Below are 26,720 nucleotides of genomic sequence, written 5' to 3' on the forward strand. Positions count from 1 at the left end.
CGGCGGTGAGGCGGCCGGGGATTAACATTCTCGTTCCACTCTCCCCCCCACCCTTCGAGACGCTCCCCTGCTCGCTCCCGAGGGCCTGATGACCACCCCCTCCCAACCTATCCCCCGTGGGGTGAAGGGACAACCAGACCAGAACCGAGTCCGCCAGGCTGGGACCCAGCAGGCACTCTTAGCCCCGTCTGGTTCCCCACCCCCCAAGCCAGCCTCTCCCAGGGCGCGGGGCCCGGAAGGCGGGGACCCGGGGCGCCGCACACAGGTGTGCGGGGTGGGGGGGGGGCCCGAGGGGCGCAGCGCCCTCCGCCCGCCAGCCTCCCGCGCCGCGGTCCCCGCCCGGCCAGGCCCAGCACGCCGGGCCTCGAGGGGCGCGCCGCACCCGCCTCCCGCCCGGTCCCGCGGCCCACGCGCCCAGCCCGCCCCGGCCTCCAGCCCAGCCCGCGGGCGCGGCCTAACTGCTCGCCCGCTGCTCGCCGCCGGCGCCCGAGGGTCGCCGTACCTGGGCGGCGGCCTCCAGCTTGCCCTCGAAGGTGAAGTCCAGCAAGTCGGGCTTGAGGCAGAGGCTGTAGTTGATGGGCGACACCTCGGCGGGCAGCCGCTCGAAGGGCCGCTTCTCCGGCATCGCGGCGAGGCCCAGGCTGTGGAGGAGGCGGCGGCGGCGGCGGCGGAGAGAGGAGCGGCTGAGGAGGAGAAGGAGGGGAGGAGGCGGAGGGCCGAGGAGGAGCAGGCGGCGAGCGAGGGAGGGGGCGGCGGCTGCCAGCCACATCCACCGGGCGCGGGCGACCGCCTGCCGAGAGCCGCCGGGGAGGCTGGGGCGGGGGGACGGACCCAGCGGGTTGCCTGGGCCGGGCGGGCGGGCGGCGGTGCGGGCGGTGCGGGCGGCGGAGCGGGCGGGCGGGCGGGCAGGCGGGCGGGCTGCCTACGGGGAAGGGGGCGGAGGGGAGGGCAGGGGAGGAGGGCAGGGAGGGAGGAGGCGGCGGCGGCGGCGTGCGCGGCCCCGCGGGGCGGGCGCGCCCCCGCCGAGGGCGCGCGCCGAGGGCGGGGCGGGGCCGCGGGGGCGCGGCCGGCGGCCGGGCAGGCGCGGGGCGGCTCTGGGCGCTGCACCTGTCGGCGGCGCCGCTCGGCCTGGGGCAGGAGGGAGCCGCCAAGGGAGGGCGTGGATGGAGGAGGAGCTCCCGAGGTGCCGAGGGGAAGGAATGGAAGCCTCCGCCGCGGCGGTCGGTCCGGCCGGCCAGGGTGACGTGTGGAAACAGCCGTTCCGCCTCGGCGGTCTAATCCTGACCCGGGGCTCTTTTCTGTCACACGGCTAGTTGAAGGGGACGACCTGAAAACATTTCCTTAGTTCTCCTAGGCGCTCCGACCAGTGAGATCGGGACCTTCGGGAGAGTGGTTTCAGACATGAGAAGGACCGGACCTTCTAATCATAATTTAATGTTTAAAACAAGATGCTTCGGAGTTGGGCATGGAGACTGAGGCAGGAGGATCATCGCGGTCCAGCCTGGTCTCCAGAGTGAGTTCCAGGATAGTCTGGGCGCGGAGAAAGATTTTGACTCAAAAAACATAGATTAAAAATAAATATGTCTCCGGGATCTTTCTTATCTTCTTGTGGTGCTAGGCCTTGAACTCATAGCTTTCATACCGGCTAGGCAAGTCCTTTGCGACTAAGCCACACCTCAAGCTCCTCGTTTTTTTTGTTTCTGCTTTTTTTTTTTTTTGGGGGGGGGGTGGTTTCGAGACAGGGTTTCCCTGTGTATCTTTGTGCCTTTCCTGGAACTCACTCTGTAGACCAGGCTGGCCTCGAACTCACAGAGATCCGCCTGCCTCTGCCTCCCAAGTGCTGGGATTAAAGGTGTGCGCCACCACCGCCCGGCTTGTTTCTGCTTTTTTAAATGACAGGACTCTTTACCAATTGTGACTTTCATAAAATGTCCTAACTGTGGCTCTCTCCATTCTGTAGTTAAATTAGACATGAGTCTAAATTAGATCAAGGGAAAAGATATTTATTCCTAAAAGCATATATCTTTTTTGTTTTAAGAAATTTCTAAAGTAGAGCCAAAACTTCATTTCCAAGACTCAGTGGAGAATGCTCTCTTGGACAAGACCTGTCCATAGACATCACCACATCACACTGTGAGCCACTGAGTAGAATTAAAACAAGGGAGATAGTGAGGCAATGGTGGCAATCGCCTTTAATCCCGGGAGGCAGGAGCAGGCAGATCTCTGTGATTTCAGGGCCAGCCTGATCTACAGAGCAAGTTCCAGAATGTCCAGGGCTATACAGAGAAACCCTGTCTCAGGGGGAAAAAAAAAGTTCATGCCTTGCCGAAGACCTGTATACAGGCGGGGTTGGAGCTGGGACCCAGTCGGTTTCTTTTATCTCCGTGGAACTTTACAACAGCTCCCTTCATAATTCTGCCATTTTGTCTTATTCTAATCTAACTGCATATCAGTTCCCCCAAGATATTTTCATTTTAAAAATACCCAAAAGGCTTCCTGTGTCAAAGCAAAATTGATTTATAACCATCTAAGGCTGTCTGTGAGCGATTTTGGCCTCAAACTCGGAGATCCACCTGCCTCTGCCTTCCTAGTGCTGGGATTAAAGTGAGCGCCACCCCGGCTCGTCTGACTTGTTTTTTCCTACCCTTTAACACACATTCTCCAGTCTAACCCGTTACTGTTTGGCCCCTACAGCTGCCTCGTTTGCCTTCTACCATTGCTCACAGATTAGTGCTGGAATGGCCTCCTCATCCTTTTCTGTCCTCGTTGACTGACGCCACCCAGCTCTAACCCTCGCCCCTTAGCTCCGGTACTGACTGCTGACTTATTTGTACTTGTTCTTATGTTTTGCGATGGAATGTATAGGGTTTGGTTTGGTTTGTAGGATAAATACTAGCAAGAGTTGGCTTGGTTTTTTATTTTTTTATTTTTTTCCTGAGACAGGGTCTCACCCTATAGCCCATGCTGGCCTCGGACTCAATATATAGGCCAGGCTGGCATAAAACTGTTGCAATTTTCCTATCTCAGCCTCCCCCAGGTGTTTACAGGCATGCACCACCACCAGTTTGTTTTCATACTTTATTTTCCTTTTCTCCTCCTCTTCCCCTCCCCCCTTAAGACCGGGTCTCAAAGATCTGCTTGCCTCTGCTCCCCAAGTAAAAGACAGGAACCGCCGGGTGGTGGTGGCGCACGCCTTTAATCCCAGCACTCGGGAGGCAGAGGCAGGCGGATCTCTGTGAGTTCGAGGCCAGCCTGGGCTACCAAGTGAGTTCCAGGAAAGGCGCAAAGCTACACAGAGAAACCCTGTCTCAAAAAACCAAAAAAAAAAAAAAAAAAGACAGGAACCACCATGCCATGTTATTTCTTTTTGAAACAGGGTCTCAGACTGAAGCCCTAGATGGCCTTAAACACGTAGTTATCCTCCTGCCTCGGCCTCCTGGGTGCTGGGATTACAGGTTTGAGCCACCACACCTTGCTCTCTTCGTTTTCTTTCTGTTTCGTTTCCTTTTTTAAGAGCTCCCTCTCTAGCTCTTTTATGGCTTTCAGTAATAGGCCCCTGAACAAAGTACATCTCAGTTGTGGAGCTGACTCACAGCTGGCCACGAGAGGACATCTTATTCAGTCTGTGTTGTCTTTCCTGTACCAGATCTGTGCCCCACAGGGAAACTGTGAACCTAAGACTATAGACAGTCTTCTTTTATTAAATAACAGGATTAAAAGGAAAATGCACCTGGGCTGGGGTGTAGGCTTAGTGTTAGAGTGCTTGCCTGACATGTACAAAAAGTTCTGAGTTCAATTCCTAGCCCCCCACCATCCAAAAAAATACTTCATACCAGCAGTAATTTTGAACTTGCTGAGAAAGAAGAGAATAATCGTATTCCTGATTTACATAACCCAGGAGATTTCAGTATATCAAGTATTTCCAACCTGGGAATGGATACCCACCTAACTTCTATTCTATTAAGGCTTCTAAAAACAGTTGAGATGGAGAATTCCAGGGCCTTTGGAAATTCTCCTTAGCGCTTCCAACAGACTAGGGAAGTCAGTGCTATCAGGAGATCATCAATCAGCCTTACTTTTAACAGATTTCTGGGTATGTTTACCAAGCCCCTGAAAAATGTGCAAATAAGAAGAAGAAATCCTGTTCTAATCCATAAGCTTCAATAAAAAGTTTAAAAGGGGGCAGGCAGGATGGCTCAGTGGGTAAAGGTACTTGCCTCCAAACCTCACAATCTTCACTCCATCCCCAGAACCTACACATTGGGGAAAAAAACTGACTCCAGCAAGTTGTCCTCGGATTTCCACTTGTCCTGTCTCACACACACACACACACACACACACACACACACACACACACACACACAAGTGCACACACGACCTACAGATACAGGGTTGGGGGTAGAATGGGAGGGCATATGAGAAACAAATATTTAGAGAGCTGAGACAGGATTGCCACAACTTTGAGCTTAGCCTGGGCTACATAGTGAGTTCCAGGCAAGCCTGAGCTATCTTCCAAAACAATAACAAAAGAAGAAAAAAAAAAAAAAAGAAAGAAAGAGGGGCTGGGGATTTAGCTCAGTAGTAGAGCGCTTGCCTAGCAAGCACAAGGCCCTGGGTTTGGTCCTCAGCTCCAGGGGAAAAAAAAAAGAAAGAAAGAAAGAAAAGAGAAAACCCCTAGTATCTTGCCTGCTTTAGCTAGGTGGGAGGTGATGGAGCAATTGTAATATTGTAATTGGAAGTGAACGCACTAGCATCAGAAGTTCATGGTCATCCTCCCTTACGTAAAGAGTTTGAGACCAGCCTGGGCTACATGAAACGCTATCTCAAAAAAAAAAAAAAAAAAAAAAAAAGACTGGTATAGTGTCCTGTACCTTTAACCCTAGCTCAGGAGGCGGAAGTTCAAGTCCATCCTGGTCTACAGTGAATTCCAGCATAGCCAGGCTACACAGAGAAACCATCTCAAAAAAACAAAATAATAGTAACAATAAACAAATACATATATAAAATTTTTGAAGGTTAAGAAAATAGGCTGGGGATATAGCTCAGTGGTACAGTGCTCATTTGCCCTGAGCTCAAGACTCTGAGGACACAAGGAGGTAATTTCAGTGTCTTCTGTGTGACCAAGAACAAGTCATATACATTGTCTGCCTTGGTTTCCACATCCATAAGTGAGATTTGGGCTTCACTTGGGGCTTGAAATTTTCTGTAAAAAGGTTTTACCATTTTTGTAATATGATAGGTAAAGGGATAAGCATAAAGGATTCATGGAGAAAATGTAGATCACTGAAAGAGATGATTCAAAGCAAAGAAAATACAAAGGAGTTAGAGCAGGGAGCCAAAATATCCAGACAGAAAAGAAACCCTGGCTGTGGAACATAGAAAGGGGAAGAGAAAGATGTAAAAAACATGGGAGACCATAAAACCTACCATGTTAGATCAAAACAAAACATCACTATCCCTGACTTGGAAATTTTTGCCTCAACATCAATTTCAAGGGTGAAAATTATAACTCTACTTCTACTAATATGATTCTTACCTGTGGAATATGAAGAAGGAGCTCCAAAAGCCAGGGACACAGAAAGTTGGAGCACAGTCCGTCTAGAAGTGACGCCAGCCTTGGCTGTCTTCTGTAAGTTAAAATGGCTGTTGTAATGACAGTTGGAAATGAAAATAAACGGAATGTTGTCACTTTCCTGTGTTCTTCATGAAAGCAAAGTAGGTTAATTCGGTATACATTAAGAAGCATATTAGCCGGGCGTGGTGGCGCAAGCCGGGCGTGGTGGCGCACACCTTTAATCCCAGCACTCGGGAGGCAGAGGCAGGCAGATCTCTGTGAGTTCGAGGCCAGCCTGGGCTACCAAGTGAGCTCCAGGAAAGGCGCAAAGCTACACAGAGAAACCCTGTCTCGAAAAAACCAAAAAAAAAAAAAAAAAAAAAAGAAGCATATTATATGTACAGGGCAGTGTGTTGGTGCACACCTTTAATCCCAGCACTCTGGAGGCAGAGGCTAGTGGATCTATTTGAATTTGAGACCAGCCTGGTCTACATAATGAGTTCTGGGCATATGTGTGTGTGTGTGTGTGTGTGTGTGTGTGTGTGTGTGTGTGTGTGTGTGTGTATACATATATTTGGTTTTTGATTTTTCAAGACAGGGTTTCTCAGTGTAACCCTGGCTGTCCTGGAACTCACTCTGTAGACCAGGCTGGCCTCAAACTCAGAGATCTGCCTGCCTCTGCCTCCTGAGTGCTGGGATTATAGGTGTGCACCACTACCCCCACCACCCCGGGCTGATAGAGATTTTTTTCAGGGTTTTTTTCTTTGTTCTGGTGCTGAAGATTCTAACCCAGGGACTTACTCATGGTAGGCAAGTGGTCTGCCACTGACCTACATCCCAGCCCAGATTTGTTTATTGGAGAATGGCAATATTATTCTGTGGATCCAGCCGAGGCCAAAGGTTGGTACTTGGTACTATTTTGTCCAAAAGATTTCTGTTTCTCTTGGTATCTTTCCATCAGGAAATTGAAAGAGTCATGCGTTTCCACCTGCCTAATTTCCTTTTGAGCCCCACCACCACCACCACCCTTCTCATAATCATTACTAAAGTTTACTTATCAGTCCTGAATGACCCAGCTACACAACAGACCCAGCCCATCACAGCTTATCTTCAGATTGAGTCGGGCCTGTTCACCTCTGTTCTCCTGGGAAGTGTGAGCCACCAGGACTCTACAGAATGTGTGTTAGGGAGGGAAGCCAACAGCTGCAGGCAAGAATGCAGATGTCTGTGTCTGCAGTGTGGGTTTCTGGAATGTAGCAGCGACGATTCTCGATTCTCGTGGAATCCCAAGTCTTTAAAGGTTACAGTGTTCTGGTATGCTGGCATGCTGGCATTGGGTTTCAACCACATTTGCATTGACTTAAAAAAAAATCCAGCCAGGAGATGGCTCAGTGGGTGGAGGCCTTTGTCACTCAGGCCTGGCAACCTGAGTTCCACACCGCCAGATTCTATGTAAAAATGGAAGGAGAGAGCCGGGCGTTGGTGGCGCACGCCTTTAATCCCAGCACTCGGGAGGCAGAGCCAGGTGGATCTCTGTGAGTTCGAGGCCAGCCTGGGCTACCAAGTGAGCTCCAGGAAAGGCGCAAAGCTACACAGAGAAACCCTGTCTCGAAAAACCAAAAAAAAAAAAAAAAAAAAAAAAAATGGAAGGAGAGAGCAAACTCCATGATGTTGACCTGTGATCACATGCATGACTTGGCACCTGCACTCACTCACACACACACACACACACACACACACACACACACACACACATCATTCATGCACATAGACTCACACATAAATAATAAATAGGGGCTGGAGAGTGGCTGGAAAGTTAGGAGGACTTGTTGATCTTTCAGAGGACCCAGATTTGTTTCCCAGAACTCACATGGTGGCTAACAGCCGTCTGTAACTCCAGTTCTAGAGAATCTAATTCACTCTTCTTGCTTCCTTGGGCATTACACATGGTACACATACATACAGGCAAAATACCCATATACACAAAATAAAAATAACTCTTTAAGAAGAAAGAATTTAAGCTGGGTAGTGGTGGCACACACCTTGGATCCCAGCACTTGGGAGGCAAAGGCAGGTGGATCTCTGTGAGTTAGAGGCCAGACTGGTCTACAGAGTGAGTTCCAGGACAGGCTCCAAACCTACACAGAGAAACCCTGTCTCGAAAAACAAAAAAACAAAACAAAACAAAAAAAGAAAGAAAAGAAATAATTAAAAAAAAAAAAAATCATTGTGTAGCCAGGCGGCGGTGGCGCACGCCTTTAATCCCAGCACTTGGGAGGCAGAGGCAGGTGGATCTCTGTGAGTTCGAGGCCAGCCTGAGCTACCAAGTGAGTTCCAGGAAAGGTGCAAAGCTACACAGAGAAACCCTGTCTCAAAAAACCAAAAAAAAAAAAAAAAAAAAAAAAAAAAAAAAATCATTGTGGAAGCAACTTGAATCAGAGCATTGGCGTATCCAAGAGGATTAGAAGCCTCAACAGCATGACAATAAGTCATAGAGCCTCAATCTCTCCACCCTTGACTCTTCTTCTGTTTCTTAAGTCCTTGACAGGAAGAATTGACATCAGAATTAGGCCACCCTCAGTATCTGATCCCATGCCTAGCAGAGAGAATAGCCCAGCCCTTGTCCAACCCCAGGTTGAGGGTGTGGTGAAGGAAAGAAATCCAAGACACAAAGGTCTGCCACCACCTGGTAGAATCTCATCTCACGGGGTGTGACTTTATGACAGCAATTTGCCTTGGAGTCTCAGCCACATAAAGAACTGAGGATGACACTTGTGGGCTGCCAACCTCCCTGGAGTCAGTATCGAAGTTAAGGCACTTAAAAAGCGTAAAGACCAGGTATAGTGGTAAATGCCTGTAATCACAGCACTGGAGAGGCAGAGGTATAAAACTGAGAGTTCAAGGTCATCTTCAGTTACATAGTAAATTTGGAACAGTCTAGGTAAGGAGACCTTGCCTCAAAAGAAAACAAAATGGAGAGAGAGATGGGAATTGGCTTGTGACTCAACTGGAACTTGTCTTGTCCCTACGAAAAAAAAAAAAAAAAATCCTAGAGGTGAACAAAGAGAGAATGTAAATCCAGCTTCTGGGGCACCTCCATCTTCCGACATTATTTTGCCGGGGGAGAGGTTGGCTTCAAGACAGGGTTTCTCTGTGTAACAGCCCTCGCCGTCTGTTTTATAGACCAGGCTGGCCTTGAACTCACAGAGATCCGCCTGCCTCTGCCTCCTGACTGCTGGGATTGAAGGCGTGCACCACCACGCTCAGCTATGGAGCCAGCTTTTAAGAATCTTTTTAAAAATCACAAATACAATCTAAGATGTTGATGCAGCATCTCTATGTTCTGAACCAACTCAAAGAAACCAAAGAGACAGAAGAGCGAGTGAACCTGCTCATTAGCCCTGAGAAGCCCGCACAAGCAGGAGTCTGGCTGTGGTCTATTTCAGTTCAAAGTGCGATCGCACTGTATAAAACACACACTCACTGAGACCTGAGAGACATAGCAGGAATACCGTAGGGACCTGACATCAGAAATTAGGGCAGGTCCAAAAAAAAGAAAAATCTCTAGTCAAAAGACAATTTAAACCATTCAAGAGAGATCTATGTTCCTATTACCCCACACCTATGTTAGCTCAGAATCAGAAGCCACAATGGTATCCAGTCTGCATCAGCAAAGACAAGGAACTCTGGGGGGTCCTGATCTGGTGTATCACTGTGCCGAAAGATGCAAAATGTGTCGTCTCTCTTTAACCCTGTGCACCTCTGTTAAGTGATTCATTGTTTTGTTGTTGTTGCTGCTGCTGTTGCTGTTTTATCCTAAAGCAGGACAGCTCAGTAGATGCAGGGCAGGTGACAGAAGTCTGACAGGAAATGCTAGTGTGACCTTCTGCCGGGGTAAATCTGCTTTCTCAAGGAATTAGAATATTGGAGTTGTGTTCAGGTGGGATTCACACGGGAATTTTGCAACTTGCAATTCTAAAAGCAGACAGGATTCATTCTTTTCCTAAAAAAAAAAAAAAAAGGACTTGGAATGAGAGGTGGGGCACACTGGATAGAGGGCTGGCTGCTCTTGCCCAGGAGTTCAGTTCCTAGCACCAACATCAGGCAGTTCACAACTACCTGTGACTCCAGCTCCGGGGAATTTGACTTACTCTGTTGGCCTTCATAGGCAGGATATTCACACACACACACACACACACACACACACACACACACACACACACACACACACACACGAGAGAGAGAGAGAGAGAGAGAGAGAGAGAGAGAGAGAGAGAGAGACAGAGACAGAGACACAGAGAGAGAGAGAGAGACAGAGAGACAGAGACAGAGACAGAGACAGAGACAGAGAGACAGAGACAGAGAGACAGAGACAGAGAGACAGAGACAGAGAGACAGAGACAGACAGAGACAGAGACAGAGAAGGAAAGGAGAGGAGGAATTCAGTTGGACGTAAAACTTACTTGCCTAGCATGTATGAGGCCCTGGATTACATCTCCACATTGCCAAAATGAAACAAAACAACCACTACAACAAAACAAAACAACACAAAAGTGAAAATCAAAGAATTCAGGGCTGGAGAGATGGCTCAGCGATTAAGAGAACTGACTCCTTCTCCAGAGGTTCTGAGTTCAATTCCCAGCACCCACATGGTGGCTCATAACCACGGGTAATGAGATCTGGTGTGGTCTTCTGGCCTGCAGGGACACATGCAGGCCTAATATTGTATACATAATAAATAAATCAAAAAAAAAAAAAAAAGAAAAAGAAAGAAAGAAACTTAAAAAAAAAGAAAGAAAAGAAAAAAATCAAAGAATTCAGATTCGAATGGGAAAATCTTCAAGTCCTTTCTTTTTCATAACCTTTCTCCCACTCTGTTGTAAAGCGCCATAGAGACACAGCCTGCTGGGTCAGAACCTTGAAGATTCTTAGGTTGCATTTCAAGACTAGCCAAAGTAAGTTGGAAACTCGTTCGTTTTTCTTTTCATTATTGTCGCTGGTTCATCAAATAGACGGAGAGAAAACTGACACAGGATGGAGATTCCCCAGTCTGCCCGGGGCTAATTGCGAGCAAAGACTAAAACCACAGTGAGAAGCGGTTCAGACTCCCAGCCCTGTCTGCTGTCCAGAGACTCTGGCTGTCCTCTGTCACTCACAGAGGAGTCACCTATGCTAGGACATTTCTGGGACACTCCGAGGGCAGCTCTGCTCCTCCGCTGTTGTCCTAAGACAGGCCAGTGTCTGGGAATTCCAGTACTCCGGCATTTGAGTTTACAGAAAATGAAAGGATTGTGTGCCTGGAGTCAAGGCAAAGAGGACACATGAATAGGTAGTGTCAAGGTCGGGTGACAGGAAGGAGACAGAAAGATCTGATTGCTGGAATAACCGGGCTGCTCAAATGAGGGTAACAGAATCCTGTGCCACAGAGCGTCAGCTGATGCTGAGTGGAGTGATCTAGATGAGCACAGCGGGACTCTTCCCGCTTTCCTTTCGTCCTTTCTTTCTTTTCTTTTTTTCTTCGTTTATTTGTGAGACAGAGCCTCACTACGTAGCCCTGGCTGGCCCAGAACTCACTGGGTAGACCAGGCTGACCTCCTCCTATCTCTGCCTCTGGAGTGGCACCACACCCAGCCAGGATAGCTGTTTTTCAAGCCCCCTCTGGAATAACAATGTTTGGCAGGCTTCTCTCCTGGAGGTCTGACAAGTCCTAAAAGGCCAGACAATAGGGTAACCCATTAGGGAAAGGCGGGGATGACAGTCATTAGAACAAAACATTCTCACTCAGCATTTGTGAAGGCCTCCAACTGCTTTACAGAATCGAATCTCCCAATTCAGTAGGAACAGCAACCCCAGCAAGAGAAACAGGTTTTCTAGGCATAACTCTGTACGGTTAATCCGAGGCTCTCAGCCCTTACACAAACACTAACTGAAGAGCTGCAAATGATGTCTCCACTTTATTTAATAGTTGATCCATCACGGCACCAAATGATTAAAAGTGTATTTCCATGTTTTTCACCATGTAAAGGGGACAGAGTGAAAATCCATGGAGCAGAAGTTTCTGTCCTCTTCATGGTCATGGCTAAAGGTACACTCACCAGCCAGGTCAGAGGTTTGCCAGGAATAAAAGGAAACCTGGTTAAATTTGAATTTCCTTTTTTAAAAACTTATTTTTGATATTCTATTCAATGTGTATGGATGTTTTGCCTGAATGTTTGCCTTATTCATATCATTATACCACTATGTGAGTGCCTGGTACCTGCCAGAAAAGGGCGTTGGATCCCCTAGGACTGGAGTTATATATAGACCATTGTGAGCTGCCATGTGGGTGCTGGGAATTGAACTTGGATCCTCTGGAAAAGCAGCCAATGTTCTTAATCACTGAGCCATCTCTCCAGCTATAAATTTTAATTTTTAGATAAACAACCATATGTGTTTTGTCTTAAGGAAGAAAGGGTTCATTTTTAACTCACCCTTGGAGGGGACAGTTCACCATAGTGACAGGAAATTGAAGCAGCTGGTCACATTGAGTCCACAATCAGGAAGCAGAGGCTAGTGAATCCCAATATGGGTTTTTGTTTGTTTATTTATTTTATTTTTATTTATTTATTTATTTATTTTGGTTTTTCGAGAAAGGGTTTCTCTGTGTAGCTTTGCGCCTTTCCTGGAACTCGCTTTGGAGACCAGGCTGGCCTCGAACTCACAGAGATCCGCCTGGCTCTGCCTCCCGAGTGCTGGGATTAAAGGCGTGTGCCACCACCACCTGGGGTGTTTGTTTATTTTAGCATCAAATACATATCCAATATTTCATGGTATATGATTATATTAAAATGTAAATGGCTGGAGAGAGATGGCTCAGAGCTTAAGGACACTTGCTGTGCTTACAGAAGACCCAGTTCATTTCCTAGCACCTACATGACAGCTCACAACCATAGATAATACCAGTTGCAGGGGATCCAGCACTCTCTTTTGGCCTCCATGGGTACTACACACACGTGGTACACAGGCATGCATGCAGACACTCACACATACACATAAACTAAATCTTTTTTTTAAATACACAATAAGGGTTTACAGCTGGGCGGTGGTGGCTCATGACCTTAATCCCAGCACTTGGGAGTCAGAGGCAGGCAGATCTCTATGAATTCAAACCAGCCTGGTCTATAGAGCAAATTCTAAGACAGCCAGGGCTACACACACACACACAAAAAAAAAAAAAAACCCAGGAAACAGCTTAGGTTATTATGACCACCTTGTTATGACTACCTGTTGTTATGACCATCTTGTTATGACTACCTTGTTAGGACCACCTTGCAACCATGTCTTTGTTTTGCAGAGGTTGTTATAACCAACTTGTTACATTCTGCTCCTGTAACCCTGCCTATTTGGCTGCCAAACTCCCCATTTGGAAACCCTCTACCACTGAGCTATAAAACCCTTATCTTCTTTACCTCCAATGTTGACTTCTTGAACCCTGCCTTAGGGGGAGGCATCCATGTACACAAATAAAGATGCTTGCTGTAAAAAAAAAAAAAAAAAAAAAAAAAAAAAAAAAAAAAAAGAAAGAAAAAGAAAAAGAAAAAAAGAAAACCCTGTCTCCAAAAACCAAAAGAAAAAAAGAGTTTATACTCATATCAACACTATACAATGTTAATATGGAGTTCTCACTAATTTTCTTGGTGCTAGGGTGGAATCCAGGGCCTTACATATATATATCACCAATCCTGCTTTCAAATTGTGAAGACTGCAACCAATGGTATTTAAACTGTTTGCTTGATTTGTGTGTTTGTTTATTTTAGTCTTTCTTTCTTTCTTTCTTTCTTTCTTTCTTTCTTTCTTTCTTCCTTCCTTCCTTCCTTCCTTCCTTCCTTCCTTCCTTCCTTCCTTCCTTCCTTTCTTTCTTTCTTTCTTTCTTTCTTTCTTTCTTTCTTTCTTTCTTTCTTTCTTATTAAAGCCACCACTCCCAGCTTATGTTTGTTTATTTTTTAGAAAAGGTCTCACTATATCCCAGGCTGGCTTCAAACTTGTGTATAGCAGAGAATGACCTTGAACTTCTGATTCTCCTGCCTTCACCTTTAGAGTGCTGGGATTAGAGGATGGTGCTACCAGATCCCACTTTATGTGGCACTGAAGGCAGAGGCCAGGCCTTTGTGCCTACTGAGAGATCACATCGCTACCATCTGAGCTACATCCCCTGAGTAGTTCCTCAGTTCCTGAGCTGTTTGGTTTATAAGAAGGAACTTCAAAAGAGCTTTTGTTTACACCAATCTTGTTCTTGAGAGTTGACTGGCATTCTGTCATGTTTAGATTTTTCAACCTATGAAACCCTAAAAAGGATCTCTTTTTTGATTTTCCTATATTCAGGTTGTTTATTTTAGTGTAAGACAGCATAGGTTAATGTCTCAGTCACAGTTCCATGGATGTGAAGAGACACCATGACCAAGGCAACTCTTATAAAAATAAGCATTGAACTGGGAGCTTGCTTACAAGTTCAGAGGATTAGTCCCCTGTCAGCATGACTGGGAGCATGGCAGCACCAATGACCCTGGGGAAGTAGATGAGAGCTATCCTGATCTGTAGGAGGCAGAGGGAGAGAGAAGCTCTGGGCTGGGTTCAGGCTGTTGAAACCACCAAGCCCACCCCCAATGGCACACTTCTTCCAACAGGGCCACACCTCCTAATCCTCCTAATCCTTTCAAACAGCCCCACTCCCTGATGACTAAGCATTCAAATCTAGGAGCCTATCAGGGCCATTCTCATTCAGAACCTCCACAGTTAATTTCAGCTGGCTCCATAAAAATCAGCTAGTCTCACCAAATAGTTCAGATACTTTACATACTACTTCTGAGATTAGATACTTGTGTTCAGAATAGGGTAGCAATTGTGCTGTGTTTGTTTAATAAAAAATTACTTTGAGAGTGATATTGGCAAGATTTTGTCAGGTGGCAGCCAAGAGCTGGCATACCACAGAGAAACCAATGATGGTTTTCATTTCTCACTGGCCAATGGTACTGTCTCAGTATACTTTGAACACTTCCAGTACCTAACAATGACTCAGGCTGACATTCCAGACCTGATTCAACCTCTCCTGTGAATATCAAAGCTTAAATTTACCTATTTATATTTCTTTATTTGGTTTCTTAAGATAGGGTTTCTCTATGTAACCCTGGCTTTCTGGAACTCACTCTGTAGACCAGGCTGGCCTTGAACTCACAGAGATCCAACTGCCTCTGCCTCCAGAGTGCTGGAATCAGAGGTATGAACCACCTCATCTGGATTTAAAATTGTTTTATTACAGGGCTGGGAAGATGGTTCAGAGGTTAAGAGCACTGACTGCTCTTCCAGAGGACATGGGTTCAACTCCCAGCACCCACATGGCAGTTCATAACTATCTGATATGATCCACCATACCTGGCTTTCATAGGATTTTTTTTAAAAAAATGTTTATTTAGCTAGACATGGTGGCATACAACTTTTAATCCCAGAACTCAGGGGGCAGAAGCAGGCACATCTCTGTAAGCCTAAGGCCAGCCTGGTCTGTATAGCAGTTCCTGGCCAGCCAGTGCTACATAATTAAGAACCTGTCTCAAAAAATACAAACAACAACAAAAAAGTGTTTATGCATGTATTGTGTGAGTTCAAGTGCAGGCCACAGCAGGTGTGTGGGAGTTGGAGGACAACTCTTGGAAATTGGTTCTCACTTTCCACCTAATTGAGTTCAGGGTCTGTTTCTGTGCCGTGTTGTGCTCTAGGCCACCTGACGCACAAGCTTCTGGGACCTCGAATGTAGGTGATCTACTGTCTCAGCCTCCTACCTCACCACAGGAGTGTGTTCTGGCAATCAAACATAAGTAATCAGGCTTGCATGGCATGGTGTGGTAGTTTGAAAGGAAATAGCCCCCAAAGGGAGTGGCACTATCAGGAGGTGTGGCATAACTGGAGGAAGTGTGTCACTGTGGGGGTGGGCTTTGAGGTTTTCTATGCTCAGGACACTGCCCAGTGAGCCAGTCGACTTCCTCTTGCCTCTAAGTCAAGATGTAGGACTCTCAGCTCCAGCACCATGTCTTCTGCATGCTGCCATGCTCTCCACCATGATGATAATGGATTAAATTTCTGAAACTGTAAGCAAACCCCCTCAATTAAATGTCTTCCTTTATAAGAGTTGCCATGGTCATGTTGTTTCTTCATAGTAATAAAAACATAACTAAGACCCCCTAAGCTGTCTCCCCTAGCCCTTCCATGAGATAATTTACTTGTTCTTTTGGTTTTGGTGTTTGGTTTTTTGAGACAGAGTCTCACTGTGTAGCTCTGGCTGTTCTGGAAATCACTCTGTAGACCAGGCTCTGACTTGAATTCACAGAGACCTGCCTGCCTTTACCTCCTAAGTGCTGAGATTAAAGGTGTGCATCACTATGCCTGGATTCCCAGCTTATTTAATAATTTAATTCTTCAGAAAAAAATCATCTCTTTACTTGTTTATTGTGTTTATTAAATGCCTAGTATGCACCATGATTTGTGTGTGTGTGTGTGTGTGTGTGTGTGTGTGTGTGTGTGTGGTATGTTCTTGCATCCACACACAAGCCATAGATCAATGTCTGATATCTTCCTCTATTGCTCTCTACCTTATATTTTTAAAGATAGGATCTGAATCTGAACCTGGGGCTCACCGTTTCAACAGGATTAGTTTGCCTGCTAGCTCCAGAGACCCTCTTATCTCCGAGGATTACATGAGAGCTCTACTAAGCCTGGCCTCTTACCTGAATGTTAAGGGATCTGCTTGCAAGACAACCAACTCTACCAACTATGTCTTCTCCCTAGATTCCAATTTTATTTATTTATTTATTTATTTTTGTTTTGTTTTATTGTGGTGTGTGTATGTGTGTGTGTGTTTGGGGGTGGTTGAGACAGGGTTTCTCTGTTTCTCTGTGTAGCCTTGGCTGTCCTAGAATTTACTCTATAGACCAGGCTGGCCTCGAACTCACAGAGATCTGCCTGCCTCTGCCTCCCGAGTGCTGGGATTAAAGGTGTGCACCACCACCACTGCCAGGCCATCATTTTTTTTTTTTTTAAATTCTGTGTGCATGGGTGTTTTGCCTACAAATATGTCTGTGTAGTATGTGTGTGCTAGTGCCCAAGGATGTCAGAAAAGTGTATTGGATCCCCTGGAACTGGAGTTACAGATTGTTGTGAGCTGCTATGTGGGTGCTAAAAATAGAACCTAGGTCCTTGCAAGAGCAACAAGTGCTCTTAACCACTTAAGCCATCTCTCCAGGCCCCCACAGGTCACCTTTTTCATATGCGTATATAAGCTTTTACTGAGAAACAATTACATATAGTACACTGGGCAAACCTGAAGTGTTCAGATCGATGATGTGAGAATTGTAGCTGCAGTGTAACTATGATTCAAAATAAGACCTAGAGCCTTTTTAACAAGCAATTTCCAAGACAGCCAGGACTGTTACACAGAGAAACCCTGTCTAGAAAAAAAAAAAAAAACTGAAAAACAACAGCAACAACAACAACAGTGACAAGAAAAAGAAAGAAAGAAAAAAGGAAGAAGAAAAGAAACTGACAGGTAATCTCCAAAGTAGTGGTATTATTTTATCCCAGAGAGTCCTGGTTTCTCTACGACTTCACTAACATTTACTGTTAACCCTTTCAGCCCTTCTCATGAATGTTTTGCATTTAATTCAAATTCCCTGATCATTAGTCATCTTGGGTATTATCACAGTTGGGTTCCCTTGGTAGTAAAGGCAAAGAGAAAATTAATAGGCAGGAAGGGTTTTTTGTTGCTATTGTTGATTTCTTGGTTTGTTGCTTTTTGGTCTTGAGGGTTTCATGTAGTCCTGGCTGGCCTCCAGCTCACTATGTAGCCGAGGCTAGCCTTGAACTTTACTCATCGTCATAGCTCAATTTCCTGAGTGCTGGGATTACGGTGTGTGTCACCACGCTTAGCTGGCAGGAAAGGGTGTGGGTAGCTGGTGTATACCTGTATATGTGGTTATGTGTGTGTGTGTGCACATGGGTGTCTGCCAGAAGTCACTAGGTGTGCCCCTTGATCACTCTCCATCTTATTTTTTGAGACAGGGTTTTTAACTAAACCTAGAGTCTGTCAATCCTGCTAGAGAGGCTGGCCTTGAGCTCCAAGAAGTCTCCTGCCTTTGCTGCCCCAGCATGAGAGTTACAGATGTGTTAACATTCTGGTTTTATGTAGGTTCTAAAGATTCAAGCTCAGGTCCTCAAGCTCATGCAGTAGACAGTTTATCAGTTGAGCCATCTTCACAGCCACCTGGCAGGAAGTCTTTTAAAGATGTCCTTTGCTCACATTCTAAAGTGTATTAGACCATTTTCTGTTGGTATAACAAAATACCTGAGTCAAGTCATTAACTTAAAAATAGAGGTTAAGCTGGGCAGTGCTGGCACACACCTTTAATCCCAGCAATGGGGAGGCAAAGGCAGGTGGATCTCTGTGAGTTCGAGGCCAGCCTGGTCTCCAAAGCGAGTTCTAGGAAAGGCGCAAAGCTACACAGAGAAACCCTGTCTTGAAAAACCAAAAAAAAAAAAAAAAAAAAAAGAAGTTAAGTCAGTCCTAGTGGCAGATGCCTATAATCCCAGAACGTGGGAGGCTGAGGCAGAAAGACTACCTTAAATTAAGGCCATTCTGGACTAGAGGCTGAGTACCAAGCAAGGACACATAGCAAGACTTTGTCTTTTTTATTTTTAACTTTATTTCATTTATTTATAATGTCTTTTTTTGGTTGTTTTTAAGGTTGTTTTTCCTGCATACCTGGTATTGGTGAGACCATAAGAGAGTGTCAGATATCCTGGGACTATAGTTATAGGTAGTTGTGAGCCACTATATGGGTGCTGGGAATCGAACCCAGGTCCTCTGATACAGCAGTGCTCTTAACTACTGAACCATCTCTCCAGCCCAGCAAGTCCTTGTCTTTAAACATATCATTCTAAAGATGGTTTATTTAACTCATGGGTCCAGAGGCTGAAAAGTTTAACGGGATGGTCCTGGCATCTGGTAAGGGCTTTGTCTGTCACATCAGAACATGGCAAGAGGGTATCACATGGTGAGACAGAGCAAGCACCAGCCTGGGTCTCTCTCCCTCTTCTCAGTAGCCCACTAATGTCATGATGGTGGCCCTACCTTCACAACCTCACCGGATCTTCACTTCCCCTCAGGGTCCACCTCCAACTACCATTAAGGTGACACACTGGGAGATTGTACCAAAATAATTGAGGATGAAGACCTTATGAAGAAAACAGCTTGTTCAGCTCACAGTGGTGAAGGCTGTGAGCTAAAGATCAAGCCGCTTCATTTGTTCAGACTGTCTGAAACTCCCCTTGGCTAAGCCACATCAGTGTAGACTCAGAAAGGGAAAGGGATGGGGGCTGGAGAGATGCCTCAGAGGTTAAGAGCACTGACTGCTCTTCCAGAGGTCACGAGTTCAATTCCCAGCAACCACACGGTGGCTCACAACCATCTACAATGAGATCTGATTCCTCTGGCGTACAGGCAAACTTGCAGAAAGAACACTTTATATTAAATAAAATAAATCTAGAAAGAAAGAAAGAAAGAAAGAGAGAGAGAAAGAAAGGAAGGGAAAGGGAAAGGGTTGCATGCAGAAGGGCCCAAGCATGTTGGGTAGCCTTGCTTTGTAATGACACATTCTAAAAGAACTAATGGATGCTTTGATAATAACATGAATCTCTTCTGAGGACAGTATGTCTGAGAACTGAATCACCTTCCATTAGACTCAACCCCTGGAAGGTTCTACAACTCACACTGCTACTGTGAACAAAACTTCAATGACATACCCCCCTCCCCACCCCCCCCATCCCCCACCCTCACCCCCCCTCACCCCACCCCCCACCCCCTGGCAGTGGACCCACTGAAACTATATCTAAACCATAACAAGGGTTAAATCTCTGCGATGTAGACTCTGGACTTGGGAGATGGTTCCGTGGACAAATCTCTTGCTGTGAAAATATGAGAACCTAAGTTGGAGTTCCAGAAGCCACATAAAGCTAGAGTTGGTAGTATGCATCTAGGATCCCAACACTCTTACTGAGAGGTGGAGAATACCAAGAAACTCTTGAGGCAGATGGTCTGGTCTCTATGCAGCCAAGAACAAACGAAACCCTGACTCAAAGAAGAAAAACCAGCTGACACTTGAGGTTATTTTATGATCTTCACACTCAAGTGTGGCATGTGCCACCACCACCACCACCCACACATACACAGAGGGATGCAGGAGGTTTCCTGAGCTACAGACCGGCCTTGGCTATGGAGGGACACCATGTCGAAAAGGAAAGAAAGGAAAGGAAAAGAGGAGAAGAAGTGACCTCTCACCCCTCAGAGGGCTCAGCTGATCCTCTAGAAAGCAATGAGCCTGGATAACCTTCAAAAGTTTCTGAGTTTGGGCAAAGGGCTGGGTCTTTGTACACCCATGTTCATTAGTCTTTGGATATCGGCCACGGGGAGAAAAGAGAGTGACCGCAGACAAGCTGAGGTCATCACTGGAGTGACTGACAGTTGAGGGCTGTTTGCTGGCAGGCAGCCTTCCCAACAGCGGAGGACAAGGTTTTTCATTCTGAAAGGAGAATTACAGCAATTACCGGAAGTGCCTGTTCATGACTCATTGTTCATTCAGACACCTCTGTAAGTATCTGTTCAAATCTTACCATTCAATGGATCGTTGTCTTTTGTTGTTGTTTTTAGCTATTCCTTATATTATCTGGATACGAATGCTTTATCAGGTATATGAATATTTATATTCTCCCGTCCTTCTTAATGGTTAATTCATTTTCTGTTTTTAATCTTTTGGAATTTTTTTGTTTATTTTGTTGTTATTGTTTTCAAGACAGGGTTGATTACTATGTGAAGCCCTGGCTGTCTGGGAACTCGATCTGTAGACCAGGCTGTCCTCAAACTCAGAGATCTGCCTGCCTCTGCCTCCCAAGTGCTAGGATTAAAGGCATGTGCCACCACTGCCTGGCCCCAATTAGCTCTTAGAAGTTAAATAAGCCCGTTTATATTAATCTCCATTTTGCCATGTGGGTCATTACCTCCCCTCAGTAAAGTATGTCTGACTTCAAGTCTGGCAGGTGAATCCCCCACCTCAGATTCTTTCCCAGAGTTCCTATCTCTCCCCGGAAGTCCCACCCGTCTCCTGCCTAGCTAGTGGCTGTTCAGCTCTTTATTAAACCAATCAGAAGGTGCCGTAGGCAGGTGAGGTAGAACGGAGACACATCTTCACACAGTATACAAAAAGATTATTCCAACACCACAGTCCTGCAGGAGCCCTTGGAAGCCAGAAGATGGTGTTGGATCCTCTGGAAATGGAGTAACAGGAAGCTGTGAGCCACAATGTGGATGCTGGGAAGTGAACTCTGGTTCTCTTATAAGAGTAGGCAGTGCTCTTAACTGATGAGCCTTCTCTCCAGCTCCTGTCTGCCCTTCTGACTTGCCTTGGATACACTGCAGATCTGTATGTGCGGCTTGTATGTGAACCCCCCTCCCCACCCTGTTTCCATGGTCACATTCACTGTTTCTTCTTTCTCTCTCTTTCTCTAGGTTGTTCACACATTCATTCTCTACTTATGTCTGAAGCTATAGATACCCAGAAAGCCTACAAATACAGAATCTGGTTTCTTTTTTAAGGACCGAACTCATGAATCTTTTTATGGGATATATAGACTCATTCAGTGAAAGTCAAAGATAAAGATAAACAACCTGAGACAAAACATCACAAACCTATTTTCAGAAATGGACAAATTCATACACTGAGGTTGGTTCAGCACAATGAACTAAGGATTCCTAAAAGGTGACATGTTGACCACATGGCATATCATTATTGAGCATTCCATGCATTGTAACATTCACAAGCCTTTTATTATGTATATTCATCTGTTTCCAGATGTGGATTTTTTTCTTCTTTTTCTTTTTTCTTTCTTTCCTCTTCCTGTCCTTCTTCTTTTTTGAGACATGGTTCTCACTTTGTAGCCTTGGCTGGAACTTACTGTGTAGACCAGGTTGGCCCAGAACCCACAGAGATCTGCCTGCCTCTGCCCCCAAAGTGCTGAGGTTAAAGGCATGTGCCACCATGACTGACCATTTTTGTTGTTGTTGTTGTTCTGTATTATTATTAATTTATTTTATGTGTTTGGGTGTTTTGCCTGCATGTATGTCTGTGTCTTCAGAGGGCATTGGATCCCCTGGAGCTGAAGTTACAGATGGCTGTGAACCATCACGTGGGTACTGGTAGCCGAATCCAGGTCATCTGCAGGAGTAGCAAGTGTTCTTAACCACTGAGCTATCTCTCCAGCAGCAGCACCACCAGCCCTCTGCTTTTTTTCCCTTTGAGATAAGGTCTCATGTAGCCTAGGCTGGCCCCAAATTCTAATTCACTACATAACCCAAACTGGCCCTGCTCCTCCTACCTCCACTGCCAAGGGTGGGATTCCAGGTGTGTACCATCACATCAAGACTTTCCTTGCTTTTCCTTCGTTGTTATTTAATTCATACTTCTTCACTAGCACACATGTCAACAGAACTGGTCTATGTTTGCATAATCTAGCTTGATTTTTTTTCTCTTCTTTTGAGGCAGGGTGACCATACATAACTCAGACTGGCCTCAAAATTTGTATCTACCAGCCTCAAGCTCCTGAATGCTGGGTTCACAAACATGGGCCACAATCCTGGTCAGTGATCTAGCTTTGAATTCAGAACTAAATGCTTCCATGGTGTGCATTGAAAATTGGAGGTAGTAGATCAGCTGAGCTCTGTTTTGACCCTTCTCAATGTCAATAGCCAGAACCTCTGTCCCAGTTAAGAGGCGGAAATTATTCAAGAGGCTCCTTAGCAATGCCCAGCATCCACTTAAAAAATGGCAGGTCAGCCACAGACAGTTTACTTTAACAGAATAGCTGGAGAAAACAATCAAAGAGAGTTCTAGAAGGTATTACTTCCTTAGGAGCTTAAATACTTCTTGTTCCTTTTTCCAACTTTCTTTTCACTTTTGAGACAAGGTCTCATGATGTAGCCCAGGCTGGCCTTTAACTTTTAGTGATCCTCCTGCCTCTGCCTCCCCAGTACTGGGATTTCAAGTGTGTGTTACCACGCTCAGCTTCTCTTCTGTTTCCTTTTATAATATCTTGGAGGGACACAAATTCCTGTCACACAAATAAATGAACTAAAGATATCTTGAGAATGTCTAAAGCTGGTTGGAGCATACCTAAAGGTGGAAACTGTGTCACACAGTGATTTCAGCCCTGGAGAGGTGGAGGCAGGAGGATCAGAGTTCAGTGCCAGGCTCAGCTACCTCGTGAGTTCAAGGACAGACTAGGCTACATGCAACCCATCTCAACAACAACAACAAAGGAGAGTTTTGTTGTTGATGTTTTTATCTACTTTAGGACTGGAGAGATGGCTCAGTGGTTAAGAGCACTGGCTGCTCTTCCGGAGTGCCCGTGTTCTGTTCCCAGCCCACAAGGCGGCTCCCAGCCACCTGGAACTCAGGTTCCAGGAGATCCACAATGCCCTCTTTTGACGTCCCGAGACACTGAATGCATATTGTGCATAGACATACATGCAAGCAAAATACCCGTACACATAAAATAAAAAGTTAAAAAAGGTTTAAATAAACTTTGTCACTGGATGTGATAGAGCATGCCTTTAATCCCAGCACTTGGGAGGTAGAGGGAGGTGGATCTCTGAGTTCCAGGACAGCCAGGGCTACACAGAGAAACCTTGTCTCAGGAAAATAAATAAGAAAATAAGTAAATAAACTTTGTCTTCTCTGTGGACTTTATCTCCTGTCCAGGACTCTTTATTCTTCAACAAGCTCTCTCTGGTTAATATCGACATTGCCACTTCTCGATACACTGCTCTTTGAAAATGAGCTCCTCAGCTGAGCATGATGATGCACACCTTTAATCCCAGCTGTCAGGAGGCAGAGGCAGGAGAGCAATATTACTGGGAATGTGAGGTTAACATGGTCTACATATATCAAGTTCCAGGCCAGCCTGGGCTGCATAGTGAGACCCTGACTCAAAAGAAAAAAGAAACAAACAAACGTGAACTTTTCTTTTCTTTTCTTTTTTTTTTTTTGGAGCTGAGGATCATCGAACCCAGGGCCTTGTGCTTGCTAGGCAAGCGCTCTACCACTGAGCTACATCCCCAACCACAAAATTTTCTCTCCACTCAAAACAAGAGATGTCAAACAATGAAAATAATACCCTAACTATATCAAATGAGCAAGAGAAAAGAAATGAATCGGCAGTAGTCTACCATAAGACATGGTTCAGGTGATAGCCAGCTACCTAGAAGCAGGGAACTGACTGTGGTTCCTAGTGATTTTTCCCACCAGTAGCTGTCATCACAGTTTCCAGAAAAGCTGCCAAGAAATAACAGGAATTAGCATTTCACACAACCACTCCCACACGCAGAAACACACACTCAGAGGCCTTGGAACTTTTCCCAACTGCTCTTTGCCCTCCTGCCTTCCCTTTCCTCCCAGCATTCCAGACAAACAGGCAAGGCATTTGACTCACCTTGAGCAGAAGACTTCAGAAGGTGCCTCCCTCTGCCAGTGCTGCTGAGGCCTTTAATCTCCACTGTTCCCAAGAATCAGAAAACCCCAGGGATAAACATTTTACCCTACTTCCCTTCTCTCTTTCTCCTCTGGCTGCCTCTCCTCCAAACAATACCCTCAAGCCTCTGGCTCTTGAGACACTTAGCACTCTCCTGCAGCTAGCAACCCAGGCAATCAGTTTGATTTCAAAAAAATGTGACTTGATTATGTTGTTCCCACCACCGCAGCAATGTCTAGCCCCATTGTTGGGTCTTAGTAGACGTTTGAATAGCCTTGCCTGAATTGGCCTGGGGCACCTCCTGAATTTCACAGTGTGCTGAATTGCAAGAGCCTGACTGACAGGCCAACTGCTTCCTGTCTGGGAAGATCCACCCGGAGACCAGAAGACAGTTGCTCCACTGCTTCGGAGGGAAAGCGCTGGCCTAAACTACACCCCTCTGCCTGTGATCCCACCTCACACATTCTCTGCCACAGGCTGAAGCAGTCCAGAATTTGTGCTTTTTAGAAGGATAGGACTTTTCACTGAGTGGATCGGCTAACAGACCGAGCTGTGCAGGCTGTGTTTTGGGCTCACCTTCAAAAGTGTGTAATGTGGGTCGCATGGTGGAACCAGCCGGCTTTAATGGGCTAGGCACAGATTAAATATGTTATTATTAATAAAGAGAAAAGGTGCAGGAATATGTAGGTAAGAAAGTGAGCTTGAAAGTTGTGGATAGCTCAGCAAACAATACCCCCAAATAAAGGTCTCAGAAGCTGAGTTTCTTCCTGATCTCTGCCCTCCTGTTGTTTGGCCTCTCAGTCTCTCCCAGGCAAGCCACACAGACACCAGGATTCTTCTTCCCCAAGGCAGATCCCAAGTATGACCAGAGGAGAAATAGCCCTTTCTCCGAAGCCAGCCATGTAACCTCAAAATGTTTCTGCAGCTCCCTCCCCCTCTCCCTCTCCCCTCCACCTCTCCCCTCCACCTCTCCTCCCTCTCTCCCCTCCCCCCTCCCCCTCTCCCCTCCATCTCTCCTCTCCCCTCCCTCTCTCCCCTCTCCTCTCCCCTCCCCCTCTCCCCTCCTCCTCTCCTCTCCCCTCCCCCCTCCCCCTCTCCCCTCCACCTCTCCTCTCCCCCCTCCCCTCCCCCTCTCCCCCTCCCTCTGTCCCCTCCCCCCTCTCCCCTTCACCTCTCCCCTCCACCTCTCCATGGGAGTCCACTTTAAAAAACTTTCACTTGACGTTTTGATTGCAGCCTGTTACCCCACCCACCCTGGAAGGAAGAACACTGCTCACACAGGCCAGGAATCTCAACAGACAGGCCTTGCTGGGTTTCCCCCTTAATCTATTACTCTTTGGCACACCCTTCATGTCAACTCATCTTTCCGCACTGCAGTCCAAACTTCACAGAACACGTGTGTGTGAATGCAGAGTTCACCTTGAGTCTTTAGGCCTCTGATCGGAAGGCTCCTGTGTCAAACTATGGAATATATTTGTCCTTTCCCTGACACAATGAGAGACAGAGTAAGAAGATAAAAGCAGGTCCAGACTGGTAGCACGGGACTTTAATCCCAGCACTCAGAAGGCAGGGGCAGGCAGACCTCTGTGAATTAGAGACCAGCCTGGTCTACATAGCCAGTTCCAGGACAGCCAGAGCTACATAGAGAGATCCTGCTGGGGGGGTGGGGGGAGGAGAGAGAGAGAGAGAGAGAGAGACTCTTAGTAGACTGAGAAGAAGAAGAGCTGCTGGCTGGCACAGTGGCACAGGCCTTTAATCTCAGTTCTTGGGAGGAAGAGGCAGGGAGATTTCTATGAATTCCAGGACAGCCTGGTCTATACAGCGAGCTCCAAGGTAGACAAGGATACGTAGTGAGACCACGCCCACCCCAAAAGAAAAAAAAGGAAAAGGAGCTGCAGCATTACTGCCCTAGTATTTTTAAAGTCGAGGTTTTTGGTGATATGCAAAAGAATGGATGATAAATGTAGGATTTCAAACATACCTGGAAAAAATGTAAATGTGTTTTTCATCCAGGAATAGGCATAGTATTGTATTGTATTGGCACATGCCTGTATTCCTATAACTTGGGAAATTGAGGCAGGAGGATTTCCAGTGTGTGGTCAATCTAGGCTACATAGAACAACTTTGCTCAAATTTATTCTCTTTTTCTTTTTCTTTCTTTTTTATTTCCAAGACAGGGTTTCTCTGTGTAGCCTTGGCTATTCTGGAACTCTCTCTGTAGACCAGGCTGGCCTCAAACTTACAGAGATCTGCCTGCTTCAGCCTCCCGAGTACTGTAATTAAAGGCGTGCACCCCCCAGCTGTTTGCTTGCTTTTAATATTTAAATATGAGTGTATCTGTGTGTGTGTGTGTGTGTGTGTGTGTGTGTGTGTGTGTGTGTGTGTGTTGGGTATGTGCACATGAGTGCAGTATCTATGGAGTTAGGAAGATGGCCCCAGATCCAATAGAGCTGAAGTTACAAAGTTACAAGCAGTTGAGAGTCACCTGGCCTGGGTGCTGGGAACCAAACTCAAGTCCTTTGCACTGTTTCAAGTGCTCTGAACTGATACATCGTTTCTCCAGACC

General features: G+C 46.2%; 1 protein-coding gene and 1 long non-coding RNA gene across 6 annotated transcripts in view; one reads left to right on the top strand and one right to left on the bottom strand.

The window, feature by feature from the left end:
- Npepps (aminopeptidase puromycin sensitive) overlaps nt 1-24,281 on the bottom strand; it is a 116,006-nt gene extending 91,725 nt beyond the window's left edge. Inside the window, exons 1-2 of one of the 5 annotated variants that reach the window (XM_076543256.1) lie at nt 24,116-24,281; nt 5,537-5,627 (exon numbers count right to left, since the gene is read on the bottom strand). Coding sequence is in view for 1 of the 5 variants with exons in the window: in XM_076543260.1 (XP_076399375.1) it covers nt 503-625 (123 nt within the window). In the remaining 4 variants the exon portion in view is untranslated. Of the gene's footprint in view, nt 1-502; nt 676-5,536; nt 5,651-24,115 lie in introns of those variants that run through there. The other 4 variants (XM_076543254.1, XM_076543258.1, XM_076543255.1 and 1 more) reach the window with 4 other exon arrangements.
- On the top strand, nt 1,426-5,688 carry LOC143267004 (uncharacterized). Its single transcript, XR_013041894.1, has 2 exons — nt 1,426-1,513; nt 5,496-5,688. It is a non-coding gene; the product is annotated as an uncharacterized LOC143267004 (long non-coding RNA).
- Nucleotides 24,282-26,720: the final 2,439 nt, after the last annotated feature.

This window comes from Peromyscus maniculatus, chromosome 8 (genome assembly GCF_049852395.1).
Source record: "Peromyscus maniculatus bairdii isolate BWxNUB_F1_BW_parent chromosome 8, HU_Pman_BW_mat_3.1, whole genome shotgun sequence".
NCBI classification, from domain to species: Eukaryota; Metazoa; Chordata; class Mammalia; order Rodentia; family Cricetidae; genus Peromyscus; species Peromyscus maniculatus.